Raw genomic sequence first — 25,181 nt, 5'->3', positions numbered from 1 at the left:
GAAGATGCCCATCTGCTATGAGGGACGCCGAAGTAAAGTGATTACAACAAATAGAATAGGCCAATCAGCACAACAAATAAGCACCGCCGATCCACCAGCAAAGTTACTTGAACGGAGTACTATGTAGGTTTTTTTTTTCTGATTTTACAAAATTTCTTCGTTTTCCTAAGGCATTTCACTTCAATTAAATTCTCTTGAAGTACGATGAGTTTGCATGGTTTACATCGCCTTCCCTTCGCTTTATCTGAATGCCCTCGGGGTAATATATAAAATTACAGCTGAAAAGCCTTGCCGTGCTCTAGGATAGCCTGTCTCTATCATCACTGAATGGAGTTCTAAAGCAAGAGCTCTTTCTCCCTCCTGTGGCGTGGGCTGTCCATTGCGGCTGTATCATCTGTTGTGAGCAAGGGTGAATCGAGGTGGTAAACCAGCCCCGCCGATATGGGGCACCTGAAGCACTGTTGTGCAACGCCACACAGACAGCTGCGCGCAATTTTGTTACTCTCACCGATCACATGAGAGGACTAATCCCTGCGGGTTTCCTGACCGGAGCCTGGCATCCCGCAGAGAAAGTTTTCAATTTTTGCACAAAGAGGAGGTTACGTAAAACATGTGCAAGAGACAAGAGCTACGCGCTGCATTCACCACTGCTATTATCAAAAGCACCCGACTATGCTTCATCAGTGCCCTGTTGTGCGAGGTTAGGTATATTTGTAACTTTCTCCGTGGTATTGGAGGACTGCAAATATTTTCCACCATTTGGGCTTCTTCAATGTGCACCGAAATCTCAGTACACGCATCAAACATATGACGCTACACGAAGCGCAGCGAACATAAAAACACAAGTATTGCAGAATGACGACTCTGAGCATGATGGAAACACTCAAGAGGAACTGTCGCAGCAAGCAACAGCTGAGTTTCAATCTCGGTCAGATGACCATGTATAACCACGGATCCATCGACCGACCATAACGAACAAGGTGATCAAGCTACTTTACTTTTCTTTCCCGGACACTTAATCACCCTGCACAATCCTTTTCTTCGCTACTGTGAGATAGCCACAACAGAGACTGAAGCGTTGCTGCTTCGAAACCGCGTTAACGCAGTCATGCGAGACGTTATCGATTGCCCGGCCCGCGAAGCGCGGTTACGGAGCCGGCACTGTACACGGTATACCATTTTCTCGGCGCGCACTCATTTTCCTTGATCCGAGCCCCCTCGTCGCCACAGCCAAACAAAGTATAGACGCACCCCTGAATACAGCTGGCTTGCCGTTTACGCTCGTCATGCCCGATCGCACACGCACCTTGCGGAATTCCTTCCCGCAATGCATGAAGACTGCAGACGCGGTGAGAGGGGCTGCGGGAGCCCTTGGAAAGGACTGCAACGCAGGCTCGCCTCGCATGGACCACCACGTGTTAATGAGGCACCGCGAAGCGCTGCCGTACAACACATTTGCGTGCCGTTATTCGAAAAAACAAGCCCTGTGCCTATAACCGCAGGCACGTTTCAGCTGCACCTTTCGTCATGGTTCGATCGTGTGTGGCTGTGAGCACAGCTCAGCCGATCGCGTGCAGTGTCCCATTTCACGGCTATCACTACGCAGAGTTACCCGAGCGCGAGCTGTGTCCTTGGAGGCGGTGCGCACGGTAGCTCACCGCATACACACCGCGCCCACGCCGGCCACCCGTCATCCGCAAAGCGGCAGGCGTGCAGCAAGCAGACGGTGGCGGGGGCCTCGCCCGCCCATTAATTCATTGCGCGAGCCTGATTGCAAACAAAACGGCGGCCGAGGGTGAAACAAAAGACGCAAAAGATCAGGGGCAGGAGGAGAAATCGGGCCAGGCAAACAAGAACACGAGCGCAGCGCAGTCCAGCTCTGCAGGTGGAAGACGGAATGCCCCGCCCAGGCCGTTTTCGGGAGCAACTCTTCCTTCTTCCCTGATCCATCTACTGGACATCGGCGAGCACATACATGCGCAAACACACACACGCAGAGAAGAGGCGCTCGCGAGCACTGACCGAGAGAGAATGAACAGCGAAGAAGGGAGAGAGAGGCCGGCTAACCAGTTGCTACATCCTCCCTTGGCCGCCACAGCGAGCGACCGAGTGGAACGAGCAATGTGCGGCGCGCGGGCCTGTATTAATCACGCCGGTGCATCGAGCACCGCACGCCATCGAACTTGGCCGGAGGCGCGCGCTCTCCTCTTCGGCGAGCGACGCTGCCACCGCAGATTAATCCGCAGACCACGTCGCCTCAGCAGCAGCGAAGAAGCAGAGCGCGCTTCGGTTATCCCTTCGCGCCCTGCCAAAGCCGCCCACTTCAATCAGGATCAGGCTCTGCGTCGAGGGCAGCCATGGCTTATAGGCGCTGCGCTCGGCTAATAACCTCGGGCCGCCGCCGCCGTGGCGTGCTCGCACGGCCGGCAATCGCGGCGGCGCACTATCATTACCAGTGGAAGAGGGGAGGGGGACCCCACGCGGAACGACTTCACAGCTCCTATTAACACGCTCAGCCCCGGTCGGTACGGCACGCAAAGGGTCCGTGGAACGCGGCTGAAGAGACCCTCGGGCGCGTGGAATGGCGATGCCAGCCAGGTCGACGCACTGTGGGTACAGCGACTTCGCTTGTGAAGCTGAGCCGAAACATTCGGTGGTTGCTTTCCGATGGAGCTTCGGAGTAGACCGATTTCGGTCGTCACGCCCACTCTCTGAGGAAGCCATCATGCCGCGATGGGTAGCGTTGCCTCACCGCAGAGGCAACTGTACGGCACCAAGTATGCCAAGACTAACCCTGCTTACTGAACGTCACAGGTAAGGCACATGCGCAGCCGCAAGCTTCAACAAGTTGACTGAGCCTGGACTGTGAGTTGTAGATTCGGCACACCCATAACGCACAGAGACAGGCAGAGAATGAAAAAAAAAAGAAGGTAATCTGTCACTCCACAACACGAGAAGTGACAATGAAACTCGTGAAGACATCCTGGTCGCTCCCCGTCGCTGAAACAATGCAGGGCCAGAGCCGGATGACAAAGTAGCGATGCCTAATTAAGAGATCGGTATCTAAAAGTGTCGGTGTGCTGCGCGCAATAAGGGCACAGTACGGGCAACTAAAACCTGGAAGCTCTCGTATTGTGGAGCGACAGACTACCTTTTTTTCCTCTGTCTCTTTCTCTCTGGGTATGGGTGTGGTCCATCTACACCTGAGAACCCAGGAACAGTAAACTTTTTGAAGCCTGCGGCTACATATGCGTCTTGTAAGTGGAGTTAAGTAATAAGTTAAATAAGCAGGGTTAGCCTTCGCATACTTGCTGCCGCATAGAGAACACGCTGCGAACTACCATACGCATGCAGCAGTGCTACAGGGTTTTCAATGTACTTCATCGCGGTTCCGCTTGGGCACCATATTGTCGCGACTATTACACAACAGGCATTCAGGGACAGTACTACCCCAAACAGCCGAGCAGGGGTTGCATTTGTTGGCCTCTGGAAGAATGGCGCAGCAAGCAAGAAAAGCCACCTCTGCCACTTCGACTTCTAAAGCATGCGCATGCCATTGCTCCCTCCTTTGCAGCATCACCTCAGTGCGGCCGGCTTCCACCAGGCGGAAGAGCTGAAAGGGCGCAAGGAAACGAGAGCAGCACAACAAGGAACAAGGCGGCATCCAGCCTCAACTACAATCTGACGGCCGGCCGTGGTAGGGTTTCAGCCGAATGACGTGCACAACGTCGGTACGCGGTGGTCTGTGTGATGAGCGGGCTTGACTTCCTGGGGAAACTTTGTAAGCAACGTCGCTAATGTGGCGGAAAACACGTTAAGAACCGAAGTATCGGTGCAGTAGCTTTTAAGACAGTCTGCGGCGTCGAACTAGTGTCTAAACCCACACATGGGTCACCAGGTTGGTAAGCAAAAAATCGCCGCCCGAGGTTGTAGCTGCCAGCATCGATGATCTGTTGACGGTGCATTCGCTGCGGCCCATTTGGCGGACTTCTTCCGCACGCTGAGCAAAAGCGGCGACGTCGAGGTTAGGCTCACTGTCGCACTCAGGGTCGACGGGAAACATTGCATCCAGTGTATAGTAGTAACCGGACGACCGAAGACAAGCTGGGAGGGAGCGAGCAGCGTCGTCTCCTGCTGGGCTGTATTGTAAGCGAATGTTGCGTATGGGAGAATTTGGTCCCATGTTTTATGCTCCACATCAACATACGTGGATAGCATGTCGGTCAGCGACCCGCTGAGTAGTTCTACCAAGGCATTTCTCTGCGTGTGGTATGGCGTCGTACGCCTATATGGTGGGTGTGTATCATATTCAGCACAGTGTGAGTTAAGCGGGCCGTGCATGAAAGCAGCTCCACGGTCGCTAATGATAACCGCAGGGGCGCCATGACGGAAGACAATGTTGTGTAGAAAAAACGCCGCTACTTCGATAGCAGTTCCGTTTGCACGCGACGTGCTCTCAGTGTGCCGCGTTAAATAGTCAGTCGCGACAGCAATCCAACGTTTTCCAGGACTTCGGGAAAGGTCCAAGTAGGCCATTCCCACTTGTTGGAACGGAGTCTTTGGAGGCGCTATGGGCTGGAGAATTCAGGCCGGGTTTAAGGGTGGGCACTTACAGCGTTGGCGTTGGCAGTCGCGGCTGGTTTTCACGTAGGCGCGCACTGCCGGAATTAAGAGGCGCCATTAGCACTTCTGCAGAGTCCTTGCTAAGGTACGACTGGCTCCCAAGTGGCTGGCAGATGGTTCGTCGTGGCAAGCGCTCAATATATTGGGTCGCAGCTGAGATGGTACGACCAGGAGAAACGCCTCTTGGTTTTTCTCAAAGTTGCGCATGTATAGGACGCCATTTCGCACAGTGAAGGACTGCAGCCCACGAAGGAAGACACGCGGAACACGAGCATCACAGCCTTCCAGGTACTCGATGAGCGGCGCTAACTCTGGGTCCGCCCTTTGGAGCTGAGTCATATGCATTGCGTGAACAGCACAAATCGAAGGGAAATCTTCGGCTAATTACTGCTGAGCCAGGTCCACGTTCGCCCGTGATAAGCATTCTGCATCTCTGTGCATCTGCTCCGACTTGTAGACGACCGTTACGTCATACCCCTGCGGAGGCTCCACCTCGCCAACCGCCCAGACGGATCCTGCCAGCCAGCATATCGAGTGGTGGTCGCTCACAACACGAAAGGGTCGTCCGTAGAGCAATGGTCTAAACTTGCTGTTGGCACAGAGGAACGCAAGGCATTCTTTCTCAGTCGTCGCATCGTTACCTTCCGATCGGATCAGAGTTCGGCTTGCGTAAGCAATAACTAATTCGACATCGCCCTGCCACTTCAGGACCACCCCAAGGCCAACGTTGCTGGCATCAGTGTGCATGTCGGTCGCAGCGTCTTGATCGAAATGGACGAGGATTGGAGGAGTCTGGAAGCGGCTGCGAAGCTCCATGAAACTTCTTGATTGCTTCCCCGCAAGACGTGTGTGCCATATTTAGTCAGTACTGTTAAGGGTACAGCGATTCTGGAGAAATCTTAGACAAAGCGCTGGCTGCACTTAGAACAGAGTCCCAAAATTTGAGAAGCTGCCCCAAGGGTATGACGCGATAGCGCAATTGGTTAATTCCCACATATGCAGGAGGTCATTCTCGACTTTACGTTCATATAACCCTTGGAGTTCTCATACCTCTCCTGGTGCAGTGGTGCTGCGGTTAAGCGATGCGCCACTGTCCTGCGATAGCAGGTGCGCCCAGCAGTGGGCCTTGTGCGGCCAAGGTTGCTTTTCCCGAGCAACAAATCATTAATTTAACTGCCACCTGCCTTGGTGGGCAGTTTGCTCACTATCCGGCAGAGGTGGGCAACCTCACGAGGTTTCGACCTCAACCTCAAAATGACCTCAACCTCACGTCGTGAGGTGAGGATGAGGTGAGGTCGTCGACGACTCAAAATTTGTGAGTGAGGTCAGCAAATCAGACCTCAACCTCACGCGTGAGTTTGAGGTTGAGTGAGGTCGTCATTCAGTAAGGTCGAAATTTTGAGGTCGAGACTTTTTGCAGTTGCCACATCTTACTCCGAAGACTGCCGCTTCCGAAGCGGAGTTGCACCGCATCACCGCAGTGCTCAGGCAATGACGCTTGGTGTTCGGTTTTTCCTCTTTGGATAGCCGGATTCCACAGTTCCCTCTTAGCTTCCGGTGCCGCGCTGTTATGTCCGCTCACTCCGAGCCTACAGTAAGACGCATCCCTCTGGTCTTCCCGGAAGGAGTGTTACTGTCACAGTGGCCACTCTCCCTCCCCCTTGCCACGCTGGCGTAGCACACGGCTGCCTAACGGTCGGCTCAAACTCCCGGGAGCGCGCAAAGCACGTAACTCACGTTGACCCGCGGTAGCTTTGTTTGATGCCGCACACAAATAAGTTCAGTCCAACAAGCACGCAATAAATTCGTCGCAGCGCGGATGGCCCCAAGCAATACTGTTTTGTGTTCAAGCTCGTTGCCGGCGAAGAAAGTCGAATAAAGGGGATCCTGCTGTACATTACAAGCTGACTTAACAGAAACTGGAGTAGTCGGCACAGGCGAGAGAATGTGATTCAGGTGGTTTATAACTAGGACACCTGCTGTTTTGATTAAGAAAGCACGAAGCCAGAAAACCTGTATAACACCGTCGACGCTCTTGATCGGTGACTTTTCCTTTCGAATCTCACACTAATTCTGTATATTCCCGTTCCGTAATGCAAGCACATGCAAATATAATTTAAATTTTTAATCCTTCCTAAATGCCGCTCTTTTGGTCTCCGGTTCCTTGTTAATTCTCGGAAATTCGCTTATTATGCCGAAACACCGCAACACGGGGCGAACGCGCCTGCATATCAGTGTTACAGCGGGGAAAAAATGCACAACTATAATGAACGCATGGTGATGTAGTAGCATGATCCCTCTTCCCTTTTTTAATGAAGTTGTGTGAATGGAACTGATTACATGCTCGCGTTGTGGTGCTGAGTCGATGTTTCAAACCTTCTAATATATGACGCTTAATGGGGCACACTGTTGTTCACTTCTGTTTTTAGCGTGCGATTTTTGTTTGTATGTTTCAAATCATTGTTTTTTCTTTTCTCGTATGGGATCAGTTAGGTTGGCGGCCTGCGCTGCAGACTACCAGGCACTACACGTTATCTTTCCTTTAACTATTTTGCAGAGACCCATCGTTCGCCTTAATCGGCATCGCAGAAAGCACGCGTGGTGCTCGTGGGTAAAAAATTTCGAGGATGCTGGCGTACCATTGATTAGTTCATTTTTGAAGGAAAACAAGAGATTTACTTAAAGCAGCTTGTCTCAGTCTGGTTGACGAAATGGTACCCAGAATTCTGTTGAGGCGTATGAGTACTTAGGCGGGGTTTTTTTTTTTCCCCGGGGTGGGGTGAGGGGGCGGCTGGGAAAAAAGATTTCGCCGCGGGGAAATTTGAGCGGAGAGCCATGACGCTCTTGACAGAGAGAGCGGTTCACGCTGCCCACTCTATATAGGCGTTATTTTGATCCGTGTGATTTCAATAGTTGGCACAGTGCTCGTAGATGTAATCTAGCCCTTTCTTTCAAAATGCCGCGGGATCACCGAGTCATCGGAGAATTCCCAGGATTTCGAAGCCATTACCATCGCCACCTGGCAGGAAATGGCGAAAACGGGGGAGGGTCTTGACCTCCCAGGAACATCAACATCATCCTTAATTATTAGCTGCAGGTATTCCTATTTTCCCGCACAATAATTGTCCTCGGTTGCTGGGTAATGTACAATATTTAATCAATATTCTGGCAACTTTTATTTGGTAGCGGTATATCAGACATTCCCGGGCTCATAAGGATATTGTTAGCATCATAATCATCGCCATCATCTCGAGAGTCAAAGGCATGTGTCGTTGCATGATATTTGCACTATGTCATACATGAGAACTGGCGCGTTTACCTGCTGTACAATCCGATTGTCATTAATGTGGACCGGGTTGTGGGCACTCTTTTTAATGCGTCATGCGCGCATGTGTAGTAATGCGAGATCCATATGGACCTTGAAATGGGGGTGGAAGTGGGCGGATGGGGGCCTGGTATGACGAGAAATTACATCGTTGTCACGTGAGTAGGTGTGAATTCATACTACAGCGTCATCAAATGACTAGGTTTGATGGCACATTACATCGCTGTCACGTGACCTGGTTTAACGCCACACTCACATGATGTCGTCACTAATTATACCTATTAGTCTCAGCATTACCTAATTATATAATTAGCATTATGTTACGTCATCATCTTCGTCGCGTGGCACCGTTGGTTCGTGACGTGGCATGGTGCCGTTTCTTGCGGACACTTTTTTGAGGATATGACCTTGAATGTGAGCCCTCTAATGCTTTCACATTAATAAAAGAAGCCGCTCGCTTCAACGCAGACACGAATACAACGTGCCTCTGTTGGTGTACTACAGTCGTCGCAGCTCGTTAAGTGTTTTCGAAGGCAACATACAGAGGACTGAAAAGAGCATTCTCGCTATGCCGGATGGAGCTAGAAAATCGAAATATACTGATATGCGTCTGCATAGCCGTAGCATTGGAATCTACATCGACGACCAGTTTCTTTATATTCGGTAACTATTCTCAAGGCTGAAAAGAGTGTCGTGAATGCCTCCCCCTCCTCCCAATTTCTGGTAGATGATGTACAAGGGCTGTCTCTGTCAATTGCCGGTTCGTGCGCGAATGAGCGAAAGGCTCCCAGTACGAACAGGTATATACGAAGCAGGTTGCCAAATACTGACACATATACAGTATTGACCGACGTACTGGTGGTAACCGCGTATGGGACACCCCAGCTCGCAGGCCGTATACTCTCTGAGGGTTCATCCCAGATTATAAGCTTCTCCTATTGCATGCGCATCAATAGTGTCTGTACACACCTTATTTAATAACACCATCATCACTTTGGCTTTCCTGTCTCACAGGATTCTCTGAAGTGTTTTTAACTGAAAATCTTCTTATTCGCTTTTTGTTTTGTTTATCGTTTGTTTTCTGAGGTCGAGCAGCCGACCTCAACCTCACTATTTGAGGTTTAGCGAGGTCAGCAGTGGCTTCAGGAAAAGTGAGGTGAGGGCGTCTAAGGAGACCTCAACCTCAACTGATGAGGTTTAGGTTGAGTGAGGTCGGCAAATTCTTTTTGAGGTTGAGGTGAGGTCCATGTCAAATGCCAGGTCAAATGCCCACCTCTGCTATCCGGTGGGCAGGTTGTGATGATGCCGCAAGGGCACGTGACCTAGGTGGCCCACCCGCCTCCAAGGTTACGCTCTCGGGACCACCGGCAAGAGCCACCCCTGTGATTTTTCCTTCACAACGCCGACACCGACGCCGGATTTTCTGCGCAGCGGAGTCTTGTCGCGATCTCGGAGAACGCAGTGGGCGCTGAAAACATGTCCGAGGAATCGAAGTTCGACAAAGCCGGATCGGCATTTCTCAGGCTTGATCGTAAGTTGCACTAATATGAGGGCGCTCGAAGGTAGGCGAGAAAATGACACCGTCCAGGTATACAAGGCACGTCTGCCACTTGCGACCAAATAAAACAGTGTCTACCATGCGCTGGAACGTGGCCGGCACTGAGCGAAGGCCAAACGTGAGCACCTTGAACTCGTATAGACCGTCGGGCGTCACAAAAGCAGTTTTCTCTCTTGTCCACCTCTATCTGCCAGTATCCGCTTTTGGGATCCAAGTATCTGGAATCCCGTCACGTAGTCAGTCGAGCACGTCATGAATCCTGGGGAGCGAGTAAGCCTCCTTTTTGGCCAAGGTGTTCAGTTTCCTGTAATCGAGACAGAACCGTAAAGTGTTGTCTTTCTTTGTTTACGATGGCCACTGGTAACTGGACGGCTAGATAACATCGTCGGCGAGCATTCCGTCGACTTGCGTTTGAATGGCTGCGCGTTCCTTCGGGGAAATTCGGCATGGGCGCTGCCATACAGGTGACGTGGCCTCGCCGGTGAAGATGCGATGCTTCGCGACAGGAGTGCGACCGACCTTCGAGCTGGTGGCGAAGAAATCTGCGTAATCGGTTAGAAGAGCCGAGAGAAGATCCTTCTGTTCAGGTTTCAAGTCCGGGTAATTGATTTTAACGGCCCGAAAGGCGGGGCATGGTGCGCCCTTATCTTCAAGGCTTGCCCCCACGACGCACAAATGAAGCAAGAATGTAAAATCAAGCGCGAAGGTGAAAGCCGAGCTGCTGAAACTTGTCGGCGAAAATCGTGAGGACACTAACACAGCCGTCATGTAGTTGGACGAGGCCGCGAGCCGGACATCTTGGTACGAATCGGCCAAGGTCAAATTCTGGGTTGGCAGGGCCATATTGGAGGTGGATGTGTTTTTATGCTTAGTTTAATTCGCTTAAGGTGACGTCACTGTTGCTAGGAAACGGCACAAAGCGTTAGAGATCACTACGGCCACCAGCATTGGAGGAACGCGAAAGCACTGACGCTTCCGCGACACTCGTCGCCCCTCAGAGTCCATTGACGTTTGCTTCTGATTAATTAATAATCTGTCAATCAAATGTTTTGTTCAATTAATTATGACTCATCAAACACATTTAAATCCATTTCAAACTTTATTTTAACGTTTTGCCTATTTTCCCGCTATTTTGCCGTCCACGGCTTTTTCCCGACCACTCACTAATCGACGTCCGCGGTATTTCGACGTTTTTTGATATTATTGGCTCTAATTAACTACTCATACTTTTGACATCAAAATTTTGGGGGTTCATCCTCGCATCGTCATCTATCGATAACAACCACTCATTTGATGCTGTCTCTTCTGAGGACGTCACAATCGCGGCGAACACGACCCCGTCGACATAGCCTAGAAATGCTTTCGTATTAATAACGAACGTACGCACGGTGGTGACAAGATTCTAGGTCGGTGTTGGTAAGCGTACGAGTGGGTTTGCACTAAACCCCGAATATATAATCAATGATCTCTGAGGCTGACAAGCGTGCATGAAAGTTACGCGCTTGGATACTTACGTGTAGACCAACACCGACCTGCGACAAAAGCAAGATGCGGTAGCGCCACTGTCGCTGGCTGGGACGACTGGGGGTGAAAAGTAGGGTTAACAACCATAAGAAAACGCGGAAGCAAATTTTTCAAAGCATTTTTCAGTCCAAGGCTGTGGCAAGAGCGCAAGACGTCGCCGACAGCTTCAACTGCCGGCCACCTGGAGCAGCTGCGGAAGAGAGCCATGAAGAATGCCAAATAGATGGCAATAAAATTTTCAATCATTCAGTCTGGTTACAAAGTGAGCCTATGATGGATTACGTTCATGAATAATAAGCAAGTGCATCCTAGAACATATTGTGAGAATAGGGAAAATTATTTCAAAGACGGGGTACTTTTAAAACACCGCGATACGTGCCCGAGGGAGTCACTTCCGTCTGAGGGTACGGAATACGACCCATAGAACACACATGTAAGCAAAACCTAAAAAAAAAAATACTTTTATCGTTCCGCAGACTACCCACGGAGGCGGCCACGCGTTAACAATTGGCAAGTGCACTGAAAACTGCGACAAAGTATGCTACGCGATTTCGAAGCTATCGCTATAAAATGCCACGATGAATGCGCAGACATATCCCCAAAAGGGGTTCTGTCAGTTAGGGGTTCCCCCGAATCGCGCATACTTCTCGTGCAGTATGCGCATCGTGCGCTACGTTTCCTCGCAAATACTGCCGTTCAAATCAGAGTTTAATAATAAATACATCGCCTTCAAAATGTTTCATACTATCACAATATGTTGTAGGATAAATTATTCTCTACGAAGGGGAATCATAGGTGCACTGCGAAATCAGAAAACTGGTTTCAAAACGTTTGCTTCCATGTATTGTTAAGGGCGCTAACCCTAATTTTCACTCCCAGTCGGCTGCGGCGTCCGCGAGCGCCCCCTATGTTTGTAAACACGCTGTTGGTTTATCAAGTTTTGTTTTGGAACCGTTAGAGCACTTTTTTCACACGAAGACGACGTTAAAAAGACGATCGAATGTTGGAAGCCAAGCAAAATCAATACTTGCCGACGCAACAGGCAGCCAGCTCAGTTTCGGTATGTTTTGGTGCTTCGCGTGTCCACGTAGTTTCGTTTTTGACGCGCCTCGGTTTACATGTAGTGCGGAGCAGCGTGTGTACTCCGAGGGAAACTCCTATGGCTAGCTAATGCTGCACGAGCTTCCACGTTAGCAAGCGCACCGCTTGGCGTGTTCACTACGTCAACGTACTTTTTAGGTGGTGGGCTGCGGGACGCATTTCCGTGGTGCCCTGCAAAGCAGGTCAAATAAAAGTACTGACCCAGGAGATGACATGCGTGCTCCATTCACACTAAAAATATCTGAATAGCGAAACAGCGAAGAAATAAATTGTTTTCCGCGAATCCACATCCCGAAAGCTTTTTCTCCGAGCGGCCTTCGCAAACATACGCGGTGCAAAACGGACGGAGACACGCCGACGTCGACATCCAAGAGCAGAGCGCCAGAAGCTGCGGCGATGGCCGGGTGGTCGCAGTGGGAAGCGAAGCAGACCTGTTTGCGCCGCCGCCGGCTCGAATCCCGCTCGGGGCTGAAGATAGTTGTCTACTGGAGGATACCATACCGACGGAAAGTTTACGAATATTTTTGAGACACTCAGCTTCAAATTCGGTCTCAGGCTTGAGCTATGTTGGTCTTAATTTGCCGAGAATGGGAGTAAAAAATATTTCATGCTTAATTTTACAGAGCAGGCTCGTCGCGATATCCGTGAAAAAAATTCAGTGCTGTGCTTGCAGCAGACCAGCAGAGGAACGGGTGCAGTTCACGAACTTGTCCCTGCATCTTCTCTCAACCGCTTCTCATGAGCTTCCACTCGAGGTGCCACAAAAGGAGCAGAGCGACATGGCTGTCACAGCACCTATGTAGTCTCGAGCAGTGATGTCAAATATTGCAGTGCACAATACAATACACGCAAGCGCAGGACATCGAGACTCGAGAATTAGTAGCGGCACAAACCAATACCTCACCATTCGAAAATATTTTTCTACTTTGCCACTAGAGGACAGCCCCATGAGCAATGCCGTCGGTAAGAAAGCACTCACCTTTTTCCTCTCATGTGCTCCACCTCACAATTTAGTTCGCTATGGCTATTGGGGCTTAACGTCCCAAAGCGACTAAGGCTATGAGGGACGCTGTACTGAAGGGCTGCAAAAATTTCGACCATCTAGGTTTTTTTTAACATGCACTGACAACGGACAGTACACGGGCCTCTAGCATTTCGCCTCCATCGAAATTCGAACGCCGCAGCCGAGATCGAACCCGCGTCTTTCGGGTCAGCAGTCGAGCGCCGTAACCACTGAACCACCGCGGCGGCGGCAGTATAGTGAATAGTGGCCAGCACTGAAGCGAAAGGTTCGTCGCGATTTCGACAGGACATGTACGCCGGTGCAGCGCAGGAACATGGATGAAATCGACAGATTCTTCTGCAAGAATACTTTATTCACGCTCAGTACATCCGCAAAGGCAAAAAGTTTCACGCGCGCTTTTCTTTAGTAATAGCGTAGTGGCTTTCCTGAGCTCAAGCAGCGTGGAAAAAGGCACGAACTCCATGCACGAGACAAAGCAGCTGCTCTATAGAATCCTTGGCAGAAATGAAAACGACTAGGCGAGAGGAGCCCACAAGCACGGCAACACAAAAGCTGGCTGCTGGGCGCGGCTTTCACCATCGCAGCAAACCTGAAAAATGTAAAAGAAGATTAAAAATCAGTCAGCAGCCATGACAACGTCAGAAGACAATGGGATATATGCCGAGGGCTACCACGGGAGGCCCCAACACAAAGCAACACTCGGAAGAGCGTATACAGCGTTCGCCGATGTACTGCTTCACATGAAAGAAAGAAAGAAAGAGAAAGAAAAAACAAACAAACAAATAAAAACTATGAATGGCAGTATAGTTTTTTTTTTTCACGGATGATCCTGTCTGATGGCCGGAAGTTGTCCAGTAATCAGAATAATATATCATGACTGCGGCCAATATAAAGCGGTACTTCAAAATGAAGTTGTTGTGGGACACACTTAAGACAACCTGAAGTTGACCTGTATCAATCGGGTACCCAGTTCCTATCACAAAGTGACTGCTCTCACCAAAAATAGGATTCTGTAAGCTAGAAAACACACACACACACACACACACACACACACACACACACACACACACACACACACACACACACACACACACACACACACACACACACACACACACACACACACACACACACACACACACACACGCCTCGGCAATAAAACATTCCCTGTGCGAGAAGTAATTAAACACGGAGGTAACGACGTTGCTGGAATAAAATTACTATCACTAAGCTGCTTTTCACAACAACATCTGAACAAATAACTACTTTTAAAAGGTGCTCTAAAACACCCTTCTGAGGAGGAGTGTACATAAAATCGTTCAAGCACTACAACATTCCCGCGCAATCGCGCGCGAAAGTTGGCGAGTCTTTTCAGGCGACTTTTTCATGCTCGCGCCCTCCTCCGTCGCGCACCCCTGCGTCATTCTGTTCACAGGTGGTTAGATCCTTTCGGGAGCCACGCAGCTACCACGGCCAGTGAGCAGCGTCGCTCCGGCGGCGGCACACCACAACGAAAACATTTTGCGAGAGCGAACGGCGAGGAAACGGAAGTAAACGAACCCTGGGCCTTCAGTGCGGCAACCCGGTAAGCCTGCACCTGCACAGCGACGATGCAGCCAGGGCGAGGTCACCGCATCTTCGGACTCACTGTGCGGACCAACCGCGCACCTGGCGTATGCGAGGCACGTCATGAGCTCGTATATAGCTCCCGAATATTTTCCGACAACGCAGCGCCTCTTTAAAAGCGAACCGAGACCTCCGCAGAAGAGGAGCGCTTCTAGAAGCTCCATTTCTTGCGTTTCGGGTCTCAAGCGTTATGCGTTATGACGCAAATCGCAACCCGGCGGTTGCCATGGTATCCGTGGTGGTACTCTGAACTATGACAATCGATCCCGTATATGTATCCCTGCCTAGCAGGCGTCAAAGTCGGCCACTTAGACCAGACATTCGCGTAAAATTTGTGGCCCAACCGTCTGCCGCAGAGTATTCCGGATGGCGTCACATGATTCAGCGTTTCGTGCAGCATGAACTTAGTTACGTTAGAGCTTAGCTCGCGGCAGGGATTCGAACCGGCAACCTATGTTGGGTGTGTTTACGCTCGATAATCGGTCGCTGCCTCAGCGACGGCTCATTTTTTGGATTTCGCCTGCATGCAAATCCGCGGCCGCCACGGCTGATATCGATCCCGTCATGTGGTGCTCCGTACCAGCCACCGAACCGCCGCAGGCATAGATGCTTTTAGGCTGCGTCGAGGAGTCTCCATAAGTCAAGGCCGATATTTACAAGCTGTTCATACAGCTGTGTATTGCTTAGACCGCAAGGTATTTAAAATGATCCTCTTACCTTTTAAATGCACTAAAAGGTACGCCGCCTTTCCTAATGCATTAACCAATTTCTAAGAAAACGCACGAGTAATAGCGTGCTCCCATAGCCTGAAAAATTAATTTCGCCACGCGTCAACGCACCTGTGGGCAGAACAAGCAAAGAGTAAGCACAATGCGTCAGTCACAACGAACTAATATACGCCACAGCCAAAGCTGGGGAAACAACTGAAGCACTCTCCTGCGCAGCATTTGAGCAGGCACATCGCCCCTCGGCACAGAGCATAATCACTCGCCTCGAATAAGCCAAAATCGTCCCCCGCACAATGAAGATCAAAGGCGGAGGCAGACGCGTCAGAAAAGAAGGTATACGAGAAAAGGAAAGACAGGCGAGCAGCGGTCCCGCCCCCACTCGCACGTGTACCGAACAAGGCTCGCGGGCCCCCGTTCACCCCCAGCACGTTGAAGCGTCAGCGATTAGCTAACGGGCCGGCGGCGCATTCCGCCAAAAACGCCACGTGCCCGGGCGGAAAAGATAGCCCCCCCCCCCCCCCCCCCCCCCCTTTTCTTGGGATGATCAGGCCGAGTCACGACCCTGCCGGTAACAGCCAAGGCGCACGCTCGCTCGGCCCGCCGCAATCTTGCCCGGGGGCCATCACGACTTTTTTGGCGCGCGCTGCTCATCCGGAACTGGACGCGTGCCGGCCACGTGCGACGAGACGCAGCCGCCACCTTCGCGGACGGGTGTGTTGTTCGAAGGTAGGGCACGGCTCGCATACCGGAAGTGACGCCTGTTTGCCCCGTAATTCATCCTCCTTAACCCCCCCCCCCCCCCCTTCTTTTTTCTTGTGGGCCGCTTGCTGTAGCGAGAAGGAGCTAGAACCTCTGCGCGCACTCTAAGTGAGCACCGAGTAGTAGTAACACGAAGAAACTTTATCTTTAAAGATCAACTCCGGAGGCCTTTCGACATTCACATTTTGTAATGAAACTTTTACTCTGTTTTACTACGTTTTCCTCTGCGTCCTCATCTTTTCCACGATATTTGGGAGCTACACGGCGATTTAATTCCTGCGCGAACCGATTTTGTTTGCCATTTTCGTGGCCTCTGTTCAGGCGATTCGTGCGAGCAACATTGCATTTGCGACGTCACAAACAGTAATCGTAAGTTATTACCCCACTCCTACTACGCATTTTATGAAATCAACCGCCATTTCCAGTCGCTGTTTCAGCCATTCAAAGCGCGTACGAGTGTTTTTCGAATACTGTATCTGACGTGATCGCTACGTCAGAGGATACTCTCTGGCAACGAACCGAGTTTCGGTTTGCTGTTTTTGCTCTTCCAAAATATTTCTCGTTATCTTTGAAGAACGGTTTGTCCTGCCAGAGTCACCGCGCCCCAAGGAATGTGGACGCGATCGACACCTCCAAATGCTGGAGAACCACCGGAGTTGTCCTCTGACGCGATGCAGTCGGGTTCTGAAAGTGCGTCACGCGGAAATGTGGGGCGAAGCCTGAGCGTGTTTTGAGGTGCACGCAGTGGATGTTGGGCAGATATCATGTACACAGTATATCCGGCAGCAGAGAGCGATTAAATATCAACAGGCATGCGAACTCCGGCATAAGGAGACAAGACAAAAACAGCGGGCTGTACCTCCCGCTGTACACCCGGCATTCAGAAAGGGAGCCATTTATGTAACTGCACAACACACAAGAAAAGCCGTGCGTCCAGTTTCCGCGTTTCAAGCCGACGGCTGGCCTCAAGCATGAAAGCCCGCGCATCAGACTATACGCAGAAAGCGAAACGTGCGCAAAGAAACGCGAGCAAGACACGAAAGCGCGACACAATGGCGCACGACGACGAGCAGGTGACGACAACAGGGCCGCGGCGATGACAAACAGGGCAACACGACATCACCGGCAGACGCGTCGCCTTTTACCAGGGGCCTCGCCCAATGCGCGCAGATGGGGAAGCCCGGTGTGTCCAGCGTCTGGCGCCGCCGAGTGACCCAGATTTGCGACCAGGCGTGCAATATGGCCCCGCAGCGATGACGAGACACCGGCCGGCCACGCTGCCGGCAACGCGCCCCAGCCCGACCGGTGCACGGGCCGCCCACAAAACTACACGCAGAGAAACGGCTTTAAGCAAAGCACGGAAAGGTGGCGCCAACATCGAAGAGATGCCTTTGCAGGACGACGTTCTCCGCCGGACGACAAGCGAACTGCGGCACATTAGCACATACACATGCCCTGACGCACACACGCACGCGCACACACACAGAGAAAAAAGGGAAAGCCTCGCGCTAGACGCTGCACAAAGGGGAAGACGGGAGTAGGGGGAAAGCAAAAAGGGAAAGTAAAGAGCTTCTGCCCTTTCTCCCAGCCGCGCCGCCCACCCATTGTTGAGGCCGGTCGGGAAAGAAAGAGGGAGAGAGAATCCGCATGGCCGAACCGGCCCGTGTGGACACAATGGAAAAACCTGGGTTGGGCCGTTCGACGGATGAGTTCCGGGTTCCAGACAGCGAGCGCAGAACGCGCGTTTAGAGAGACAGAGGGAGGGGGGAAGAGAGAATAAAAGGGAAGTGTTGCGCCGAAATTCCTGCCACACAGTCAATCCTCGCTCTCCCCTTCGCCTTGTCCCTACTTACCGGGACATCTTTTTAGGCCTGTTCCTTTCGCGGCGGCTGAAGACCGGTGGACCGAGACCGCCGGACATTCGGCCGCGGCGCACGAGAAAAGAAGTGGTCACCGGATAGAGGCGACGTTGCCGTGTCTTTGCAGCCACGGCGGTTGCATATCGCGCACAGTGAAAGGGTTCCGCCGGCAATGTGCCTCACGCAGTCGTTCGAATCCCCTCCCAGCTCTTCCCGCTCCGTAGAGGGCGCTTTTGTTTCCGTTGCAGAGAGTGGCACGCGGAAGAAGAATCCCGCACGGGGGCATTCCAATGGAAGGGCGTGTCCCCGCCGCCGAACGAACGAGAACGGCCCTTGAGAACAGGCGACAGTAAAGAGGTACGCGCGCAGCAATGACATTTACAAAATGCCTCAGGCGACCACTGCCCAAGCCTTTCGCGAGCCGTTTCGCAAAGAGAAAAAAACTATTGTCTCTGTTTGGAGTGACCAGCGAGCAAACCACCAGGTGCAAAGGCGGCGCCACTGTGGGAATGACGGCGGCCACTGGTACTATTTACGGATAGAATAAAGGATGGGGGAAAGCGAAAACTTTACGCGTCGTCAGTCGGTCCGAGCGAAGAAACCACGTACACAGACGCACGAGGCCGAGGACACTGAACTGATTATACCGCTTTGACTTGGACCACACAAGGAACGCGAGCAATCATTCTGGCCCCGAAGCTTTGAAAAAAGTACGCCCCGATGCGACCGTTTCGCTACAGCACGCTTGAAGACGCTGCGCCTACGGTAGGCCACAAAGGTGCCCGCTGGGTCTAAAATTATACTGAAACCAGGTCGCAAATTGCAGCTCTCCATTCGCCCTTCACAGATACATTTCGAACATAGGCGTGCTTCAATCGTAACGAAAGTTGTTGCAAGTTAAGCACCCCTTCGTAACGATCTACGTGAAGCAGCAGCGCAACGGCACACGACCCAGGAAGAGCACCACAGCGCTGTGATGTGTGTTTGTTCTCTTCCCTCCGCTCTCTCCACCACACAAAACCAACTCGCCCAACGATTCGTGCTTTCAAAACCCTTCTTCGCAAGCAATCGCGGTACTGAATTATGTCTTACGTAAGCCCAAACATGGCACAATAGAGGGACAGTACTGCAATGCTACGCGCATGCTACACCGTCCTTGCACCTATACAACACTGTCACGTGGCCGTAATAATATTAGCTGGGAGCCTAGAAGCGCGTGACCGCGACACTTCGAGGGCGATCACTTCGCGTCTACCGAGGAAACGAATTTGCCTCGCGTGGAGGACGGGACTCGTTCATATCGCCTTATCATTCTTCATTTGCCTCGCGTGGCAAATAAAGAATGACAAAGCAGCGCAATGGCGGCGATAAACAAAGCCGTTAAAAAAATGCAGTCACGACGACAGCAGGGCACGGTCGCTTTTCGCCGCGCACGTACGAGCTAAGGCAGCGCTTAGCCGTCAGTCTTGGCCAGGGCCACCACGCTGAAATTCAAGTTCTCCGGGTCGCGGGCCATGTAGTCCTTGCACACCTGGCTGGCGTCCTGCGAACACGGAGGGGAGAGAGAGAGAAAAGGAGCGGTGAGATCAACGCAACAGAGCAAGCGAAACTGAGAACACGCCGCAACATCACACGGTGGGCTTGAAGATCTCAAGACTTCGCCCTCTTCAAACATTCCGCCGCAAACCGAACACCCATACTTAGTAGTTTTTCTTTCAATAACCACTTCTGTGCGCATGGAAACAGCTGGCGTCAAACATGGAAAACACACACGAAAGAATTACGGACCTACATGGAACATGGAGATACAGGCCGGTGGCGTCACTGAGAAATTTCAATGACGTCACCTTCGGGATAACCTGATTATCAGTCATTTAACCCGAAAAGAATGTGCAATCAGTGGTCATGATATCGGAGTGCACTTCTTTTTAAAGTCACATCTTCGCCGCAAAACGAGCGAACACCTGCCAATTTTTTTTTCGCGTCGCGCAATTAATAAAAAGACTGAAGTTTCAGCAGTAACCAAACAGTTCGCTTTTCGAAACGAAGGCTCCCGTCAAACTGACCGCACGTCCACCCACAGGCGAAACGCCAAAAGACATTAAATTCCGACAAAGCTCAGCCCTGCTCTGAACGCGAACGAGAGCAACGTAAATATTCTAGTCAGGTACGAAGAGCACGCAACGGACAAAGGCAGCGCCTACAGTGTCATTATTACTGCGCTGTCGTTAGCATATACGGTGCGGCACAGGCTATCTTGACAAATTACCGAAAAAATGAGCTCCTTCCTGGTATCTCTGCCTCCACATTGCTGTCAAACGAATATCTAGCGCGCACAGGCAGCTCCTAGGTCTTGACACGAGAGGACACTGATCAGCTGTTGAGTCGCAAAAGGTGCGCACAGTGCTCTATCTCGCGGTGTTGTCATTAAGAATATAAGCAACAAGCGTCTTCCTTGATCCCAATCGATTCGCTTTTGTCCCATCTGTACTTCCGTTCGTACGCGATGCAGTCTAATTAGAGAACGTGCAGTGCTGATAAGTAAACCACAAACCCCAAATACCGATGGCCGAGTTGGAAGAAAACATGTAGACGGGGGAAAATAAGTATCAGGACTGTCAAGAAAAAGCCATGATTGGTTTGGTTTATGGGATTGAACGTGAAAAAACGATTGAGGCTACGAGCGAGGCCGTAATTGAGGGCTCTGGAATAGTTTCGACCACCTGGGGATCTCTAACGCGCACTGACATCGCACAGAACACGAGCCTCCATTCCGCCTCCATCGAAATGCGACCGCCGCGGACGGGATCGAACCCGCGTCCTTCGGGTCAGCAGCCGAGCACCATAACCACTGAGCCACCGCGGCGGGAAAAGCCATGAGTCAGTATCCCGCATTCCTTCGAAGAGCGTAAATAAGTGGATACGCGTAAAAAAAAAATAGAAGCACGAACAGAAACACAGACGTCTGACTCGACTCCACGCAGGGACCGCAGAACCACAGGCGCCATGCGCGAAAGCAGTAAAGCACTTTAGTTGCCGCATGTGGCGCGTAGAAAAACAAGATACCGAAAGGCTCTCAAGGAGCAACGAAATCACGCGGGCGGGATATGAAATCTACGCTGCGCGAGCGATCATTCTGCACGCACTTACAGCGGTAACACGCAGTCGAGGCGAGAGAAGTGGAGGCGTACAACACAAAAAGTAAGCGGGAGGAAAGGCGCTGAGGTCAACGAGCCTCGCGCATAGTACATACTCCTCCCGTCTCGCAGCGGAGGCTATCAATTTCAAACTTCCATCCGAGTCCGGCTGACAAATTTTTAATTACCGCGACTGCCCAAAAAGGGAAGCGAGCCGGACAAAAAGCGCAATGACGGCAGCGACGACGCGACCCCGCATCGCACCGCCTCCTCTGCCGCGCAGCGACCGCAAGTCGAGAGACGCACCGCGACGAGAGGTCCGGCTGCGCTCGGTGTCATCAGTCAGGGAGCCTCGCGGCAAATTACTGCGCCGCGCCCGCGACAGCCACGCGGGACCCAGCGGAGGAGGAGGAGGCGAGCAGCGCAGCGCCCAAAAATGCGCGCAAGCAGTGGAGAGCGAGAGAGAGAGAGCACTTTTCCGGTCCGCGCTCGCAATTTCGCAGCAAGTGGGCAAAGCCTGCCTGCAGAAGCAGCGGCAAATCGAACCGCCACTAGCATAGCGAGGCTTCTGTTGCGTACAGAGGGGCAGAGGCAAGCGCGGCGCATGCTGTACAGCAACATCGCACAGAAGCCGCTGATGCTGCTGCTGCATACAGAAGGCGCAGCAGGTGCCTTTGCATCCGGGTGCGTGCCGCGCATGCGCAATTACGAGCCGCCGATGAAGCTCCTCCCGGCCTTGCCTAATGCTCCCCCCGTTCTGATCTTTGTGCTGGTGCATTTATTCGGGCAAGATGCCTTTTGCCGTCCGGACAGCAACAACGCCGACCGGGCGAATATGGAGTGCGCATGCCCGCGCACCGCTTACGTATCGCCCGGCTTGGCCTTCCCTTCCCTTCGTTCCCTCTTTCTTTCTTTCGTTTCAGAGCAGCACATGCAGGAGCACGCCGACCATGCTCCCTCCTCCTCGCGGACGCTCCACGGCCACGTACGCACGCGCTCGCCGAATGCGGGGTCCCAGAGTCAAAGCAATTATTTAAATGTCGTCAGGGATGATTGCTCCTCGGAGGAGAAGAAAGATGGCGCTCGAGAGTCAAGTCCCCGCGCTTCTCTCGCGGCTGCACAACGCTGCGAGCACTTGGCCGATGCGTAGCTTCGCGACGACGCGAGAACGCCAGAGTGCAGGGAAGCCTAGGAAAATGCCCCGTGTCCCCCGTCGAAAAGTTTGCCAAGGAAACAAGAATGAGCGCTCCCAGGTTTCCTCAAAATAATCGCCGAGCAAATAACGCCAGCCCGAGGCGAAACTGGGCAGCATAGAGCTCCTCTCGCGGTGCTGCGACCGGCGACCAAAGAACTCGATGCATATAGTATACCGACGTATACGAAAACGATCGAGCGCACCGTAATTAGAGAAAATGGAGACGTATGCTTAATTGCAGCCCGGCTCACGGCACGCTATACTGTGTGTCTATATAGTGTGCCGGTCCGTTCTGCACTAATTTAGCGGCTGATGGCACGAACTCCGAGGCGCGTAGGTGCCCACGAAACAAACACACGCTATTCCACCGCTGTCCAGCTGTCAGGTGGTGCCCGGTCCGTGCCATGCAGCGCACCGCGCGCTAAGGAATGCGCACCCGCTTACCGCATAATCGATGACAGCCACGTAATAAGTTATGCACGGAGGCAACTGCACGCTAAGGGCGGATGTGACATATCACCCCTCTCTCTTTCTTTCGAGCTGGTTTTGCGGAGAGAAGCAAGCGAACCGTAATGCTTTCGCTTGTACGGATTCTCGCGGCGACGCAGCGGCAATCAGCTATAGACTGGCGCAAAATGTGCATCAGCGCAAACTCCTTTTCCCAATTTAAGGATTCCCTCCCCGCCACCTCTCATCCCTTCCCACATGGCGCGGTTCAGGCGTCCGCCCGGAGTGAGACAGTAACCGCGCCTGTCCTTTCTCCGTGACGCAACCCAACGACCAGACGAAACGCCAGTATACACCCGCGCGGTAACAGCATGCGCCTGCACGCAATGCAGCCCTCGCACATCCGCGGCAGCAGCAGGAGAGAGAGCCCAAGGGCCCCATTACATTTCATTACGCCGATACCAGGGGTATCCGCGCGGGGAAAGGCGAGCACTGCCATGGCACGGCACCGACGAGGAGGAAGGCGACCAGCTCTGCCCAGGGTGAAGAGAAGCGATCGCTGCCCTGTCCCCATCCTCCTCCTCAAGCGGCATCATCGCCGTGCGCGTATAAAGCCCGCACTTGACACAGACAGCACCAGGAGCAGGCTGGATGGGCACATAACAACAACAAAAGCAAAAAAATTCACAAGCTCAAAACAGCCGCGTAAGCAGTATAGGAAGGAGATGACCAGAGAGAGAGAGAGCTTCATTCTTGGCCGGAGGAGGGAGTTAGTCGTCGGTGCCCTATGCGTTGACCCTGGGCGGGAGGAGCAGCGGCGGCGGTGGTGGTGCCCGAGGCGATTCCTGGGCCGTTTTGATACGCTCGCCGAAAATGCCGCCGGACGCTTCGTCTATCCCTGCCTTCATTATAAATACAGCGGCACTTATTGGCCGTCCAAGCACGGCAGGCAGGAGGCAGCCTCGCCCCCAGGGGGACGAGACGAGCTGCTGCTCCTGCTGCAGCGGCTACCATACACTGCGAGACCCGTAGCAGGCTGAGAGCTGCTGCTGCCAGATCCGGTTCAGATGACTACTCCCCCTCCCCCGTCTTTCTCCTTTCCGCCTTCCAGAAACAACGCCGTCTGATCTCCCGGTTTCCTACCCTCGCGTGTTTTGTTTGCCGGCCGTACAATAAGGCCGCGTACCAAGTAGCCACGTCGTTATGTTTTCGGACTTTGCCGACCTCCGTTCCGGAGTACTACAGGCCTTTAATGGTCGCGTGCATGCTTGTCCAAGAGCTATGCAGTGCCTAATAAGTTTTATTTCTCTTTACCGGGAAAGAATGGAAGTAGATGTACAGTATTTCAGCGGAAAACATGCTGGACCTGGTCTGCCACACTGCACACCAAGAGAACGTAGTCTCAGACAAAGAGGATTAATGAACCCCGTGAAACCACTAGCAGCGCGGCATCATCGCAGCTTCATGTCCATAGGTAATCAGCCGTCCCCCATTTCTCTCCAATTCACTGGCCCAAGTCGTGGCATCAATCAATAGATCTGCACCACAGTCCCCAAACCAAATCAAGGTTAGCCGCAAGTGTCGACCCAGACAAACCCCGCCAGTGCCACGCACCCAACAAACAAAGGTTTTGTTCTGGTGTTTGAACAGCAACGGCCTAGCTAGAGCGCTTGATCGCTTGCTCTAGCGAGAGCGGCCTAGCTAGAGCAGTATTTCCTGGGAACCCGATAAATACTCACACCATCCGAAGTTGTGCATGATCTCAAACTGAAATGCGAAAACTTTGTGCAAATTATGTGTATTACTACCCTTATCCGATCCCTGCACCCCATAATGTTGCTAAGAGAATTTGTTCCGAAGCTCGCAAAAAACAAAACAAAAAAACTCATGCTTGCGCTCAGGCAGCCAGAGCTCACTAAACGAAACAATACAGAACGTCGAAGGCATGCAACAGCTCATTTGAGTCCGACACTTTCAGATTCCTTCGTTGCCTATACACAGTTGCCGCCGCCGTGGCTCAGTGGTTATGGCGCTTGGCTGCCGAGCCGACAGACGCGGATTCGATCCCGGCCGCGGAGGTCGCATTTCGATGGAGGCGAAATTCTAGAGGCCCGTGCACTGTGCGATGTCAGTGAACGTTAAGAATAAGAACCCCTGGTGGTCTAAATTATCCGGAGCAATCCACTACAGTGTCTCTCATAGCGCGAGTCGCTTTGGGACGTTACACCGCATAAAGCACCGCATGTCTGCGAACAAACGAGGTGGCGCTGCAGTC

The 25,181-nt window shown here is 52.3% G+C and overlaps 1 protein-coding gene across 2 annotated transcripts in view; it reads right to left on the bottom strand.

The window, feature by feature from the left end:
• Positions 1–13,486: 13,486 nt before the first annotated feature.
• Positions 13,487–25,181, bottom strand: part of Uch (Ubiquitin carboxyl-terminal hydrolase) — a 90,812-nt gene continuing 79,117 nt past the window's right edge. For both annotated transcript variants that reach the window (XM_077663371.1, XM_077663372.1), the window contains 2 exons: positions 19,566–19,670; positions 13,487–13,744 (listed from right to left, as the gene is read on the bottom strand). In XM_077663371.1, the coding sequence (XP_077519497.1) occupies positions 19,581–19,670 (90 nt within the window). In that variant the 3' untranslated portion in view covers positions 13,487–13,744; positions 19,566–19,580. The remainder of the gene's footprint in view (positions 13,745–19,565; positions 19,671–25,181) is intronic.

Source organism: Amblyomma americanum, chromosome 4 (genome assembly GCF_052857255.1).
Source record: "Amblyomma americanum isolate KBUSLIRL-KWMA chromosome 4, ASM5285725v1, whole genome shotgun sequence".
Classification (NCBI taxonomy): Eukaryota; Metazoa; Arthropoda; class Arachnida; order Ixodida; family Ixodidae; genus Amblyomma; species Amblyomma americanum.
Note: the sequence above shows the minus strand (reverse complement) of the source record. Positions and strands in the feature narration are given on the sequence as shown.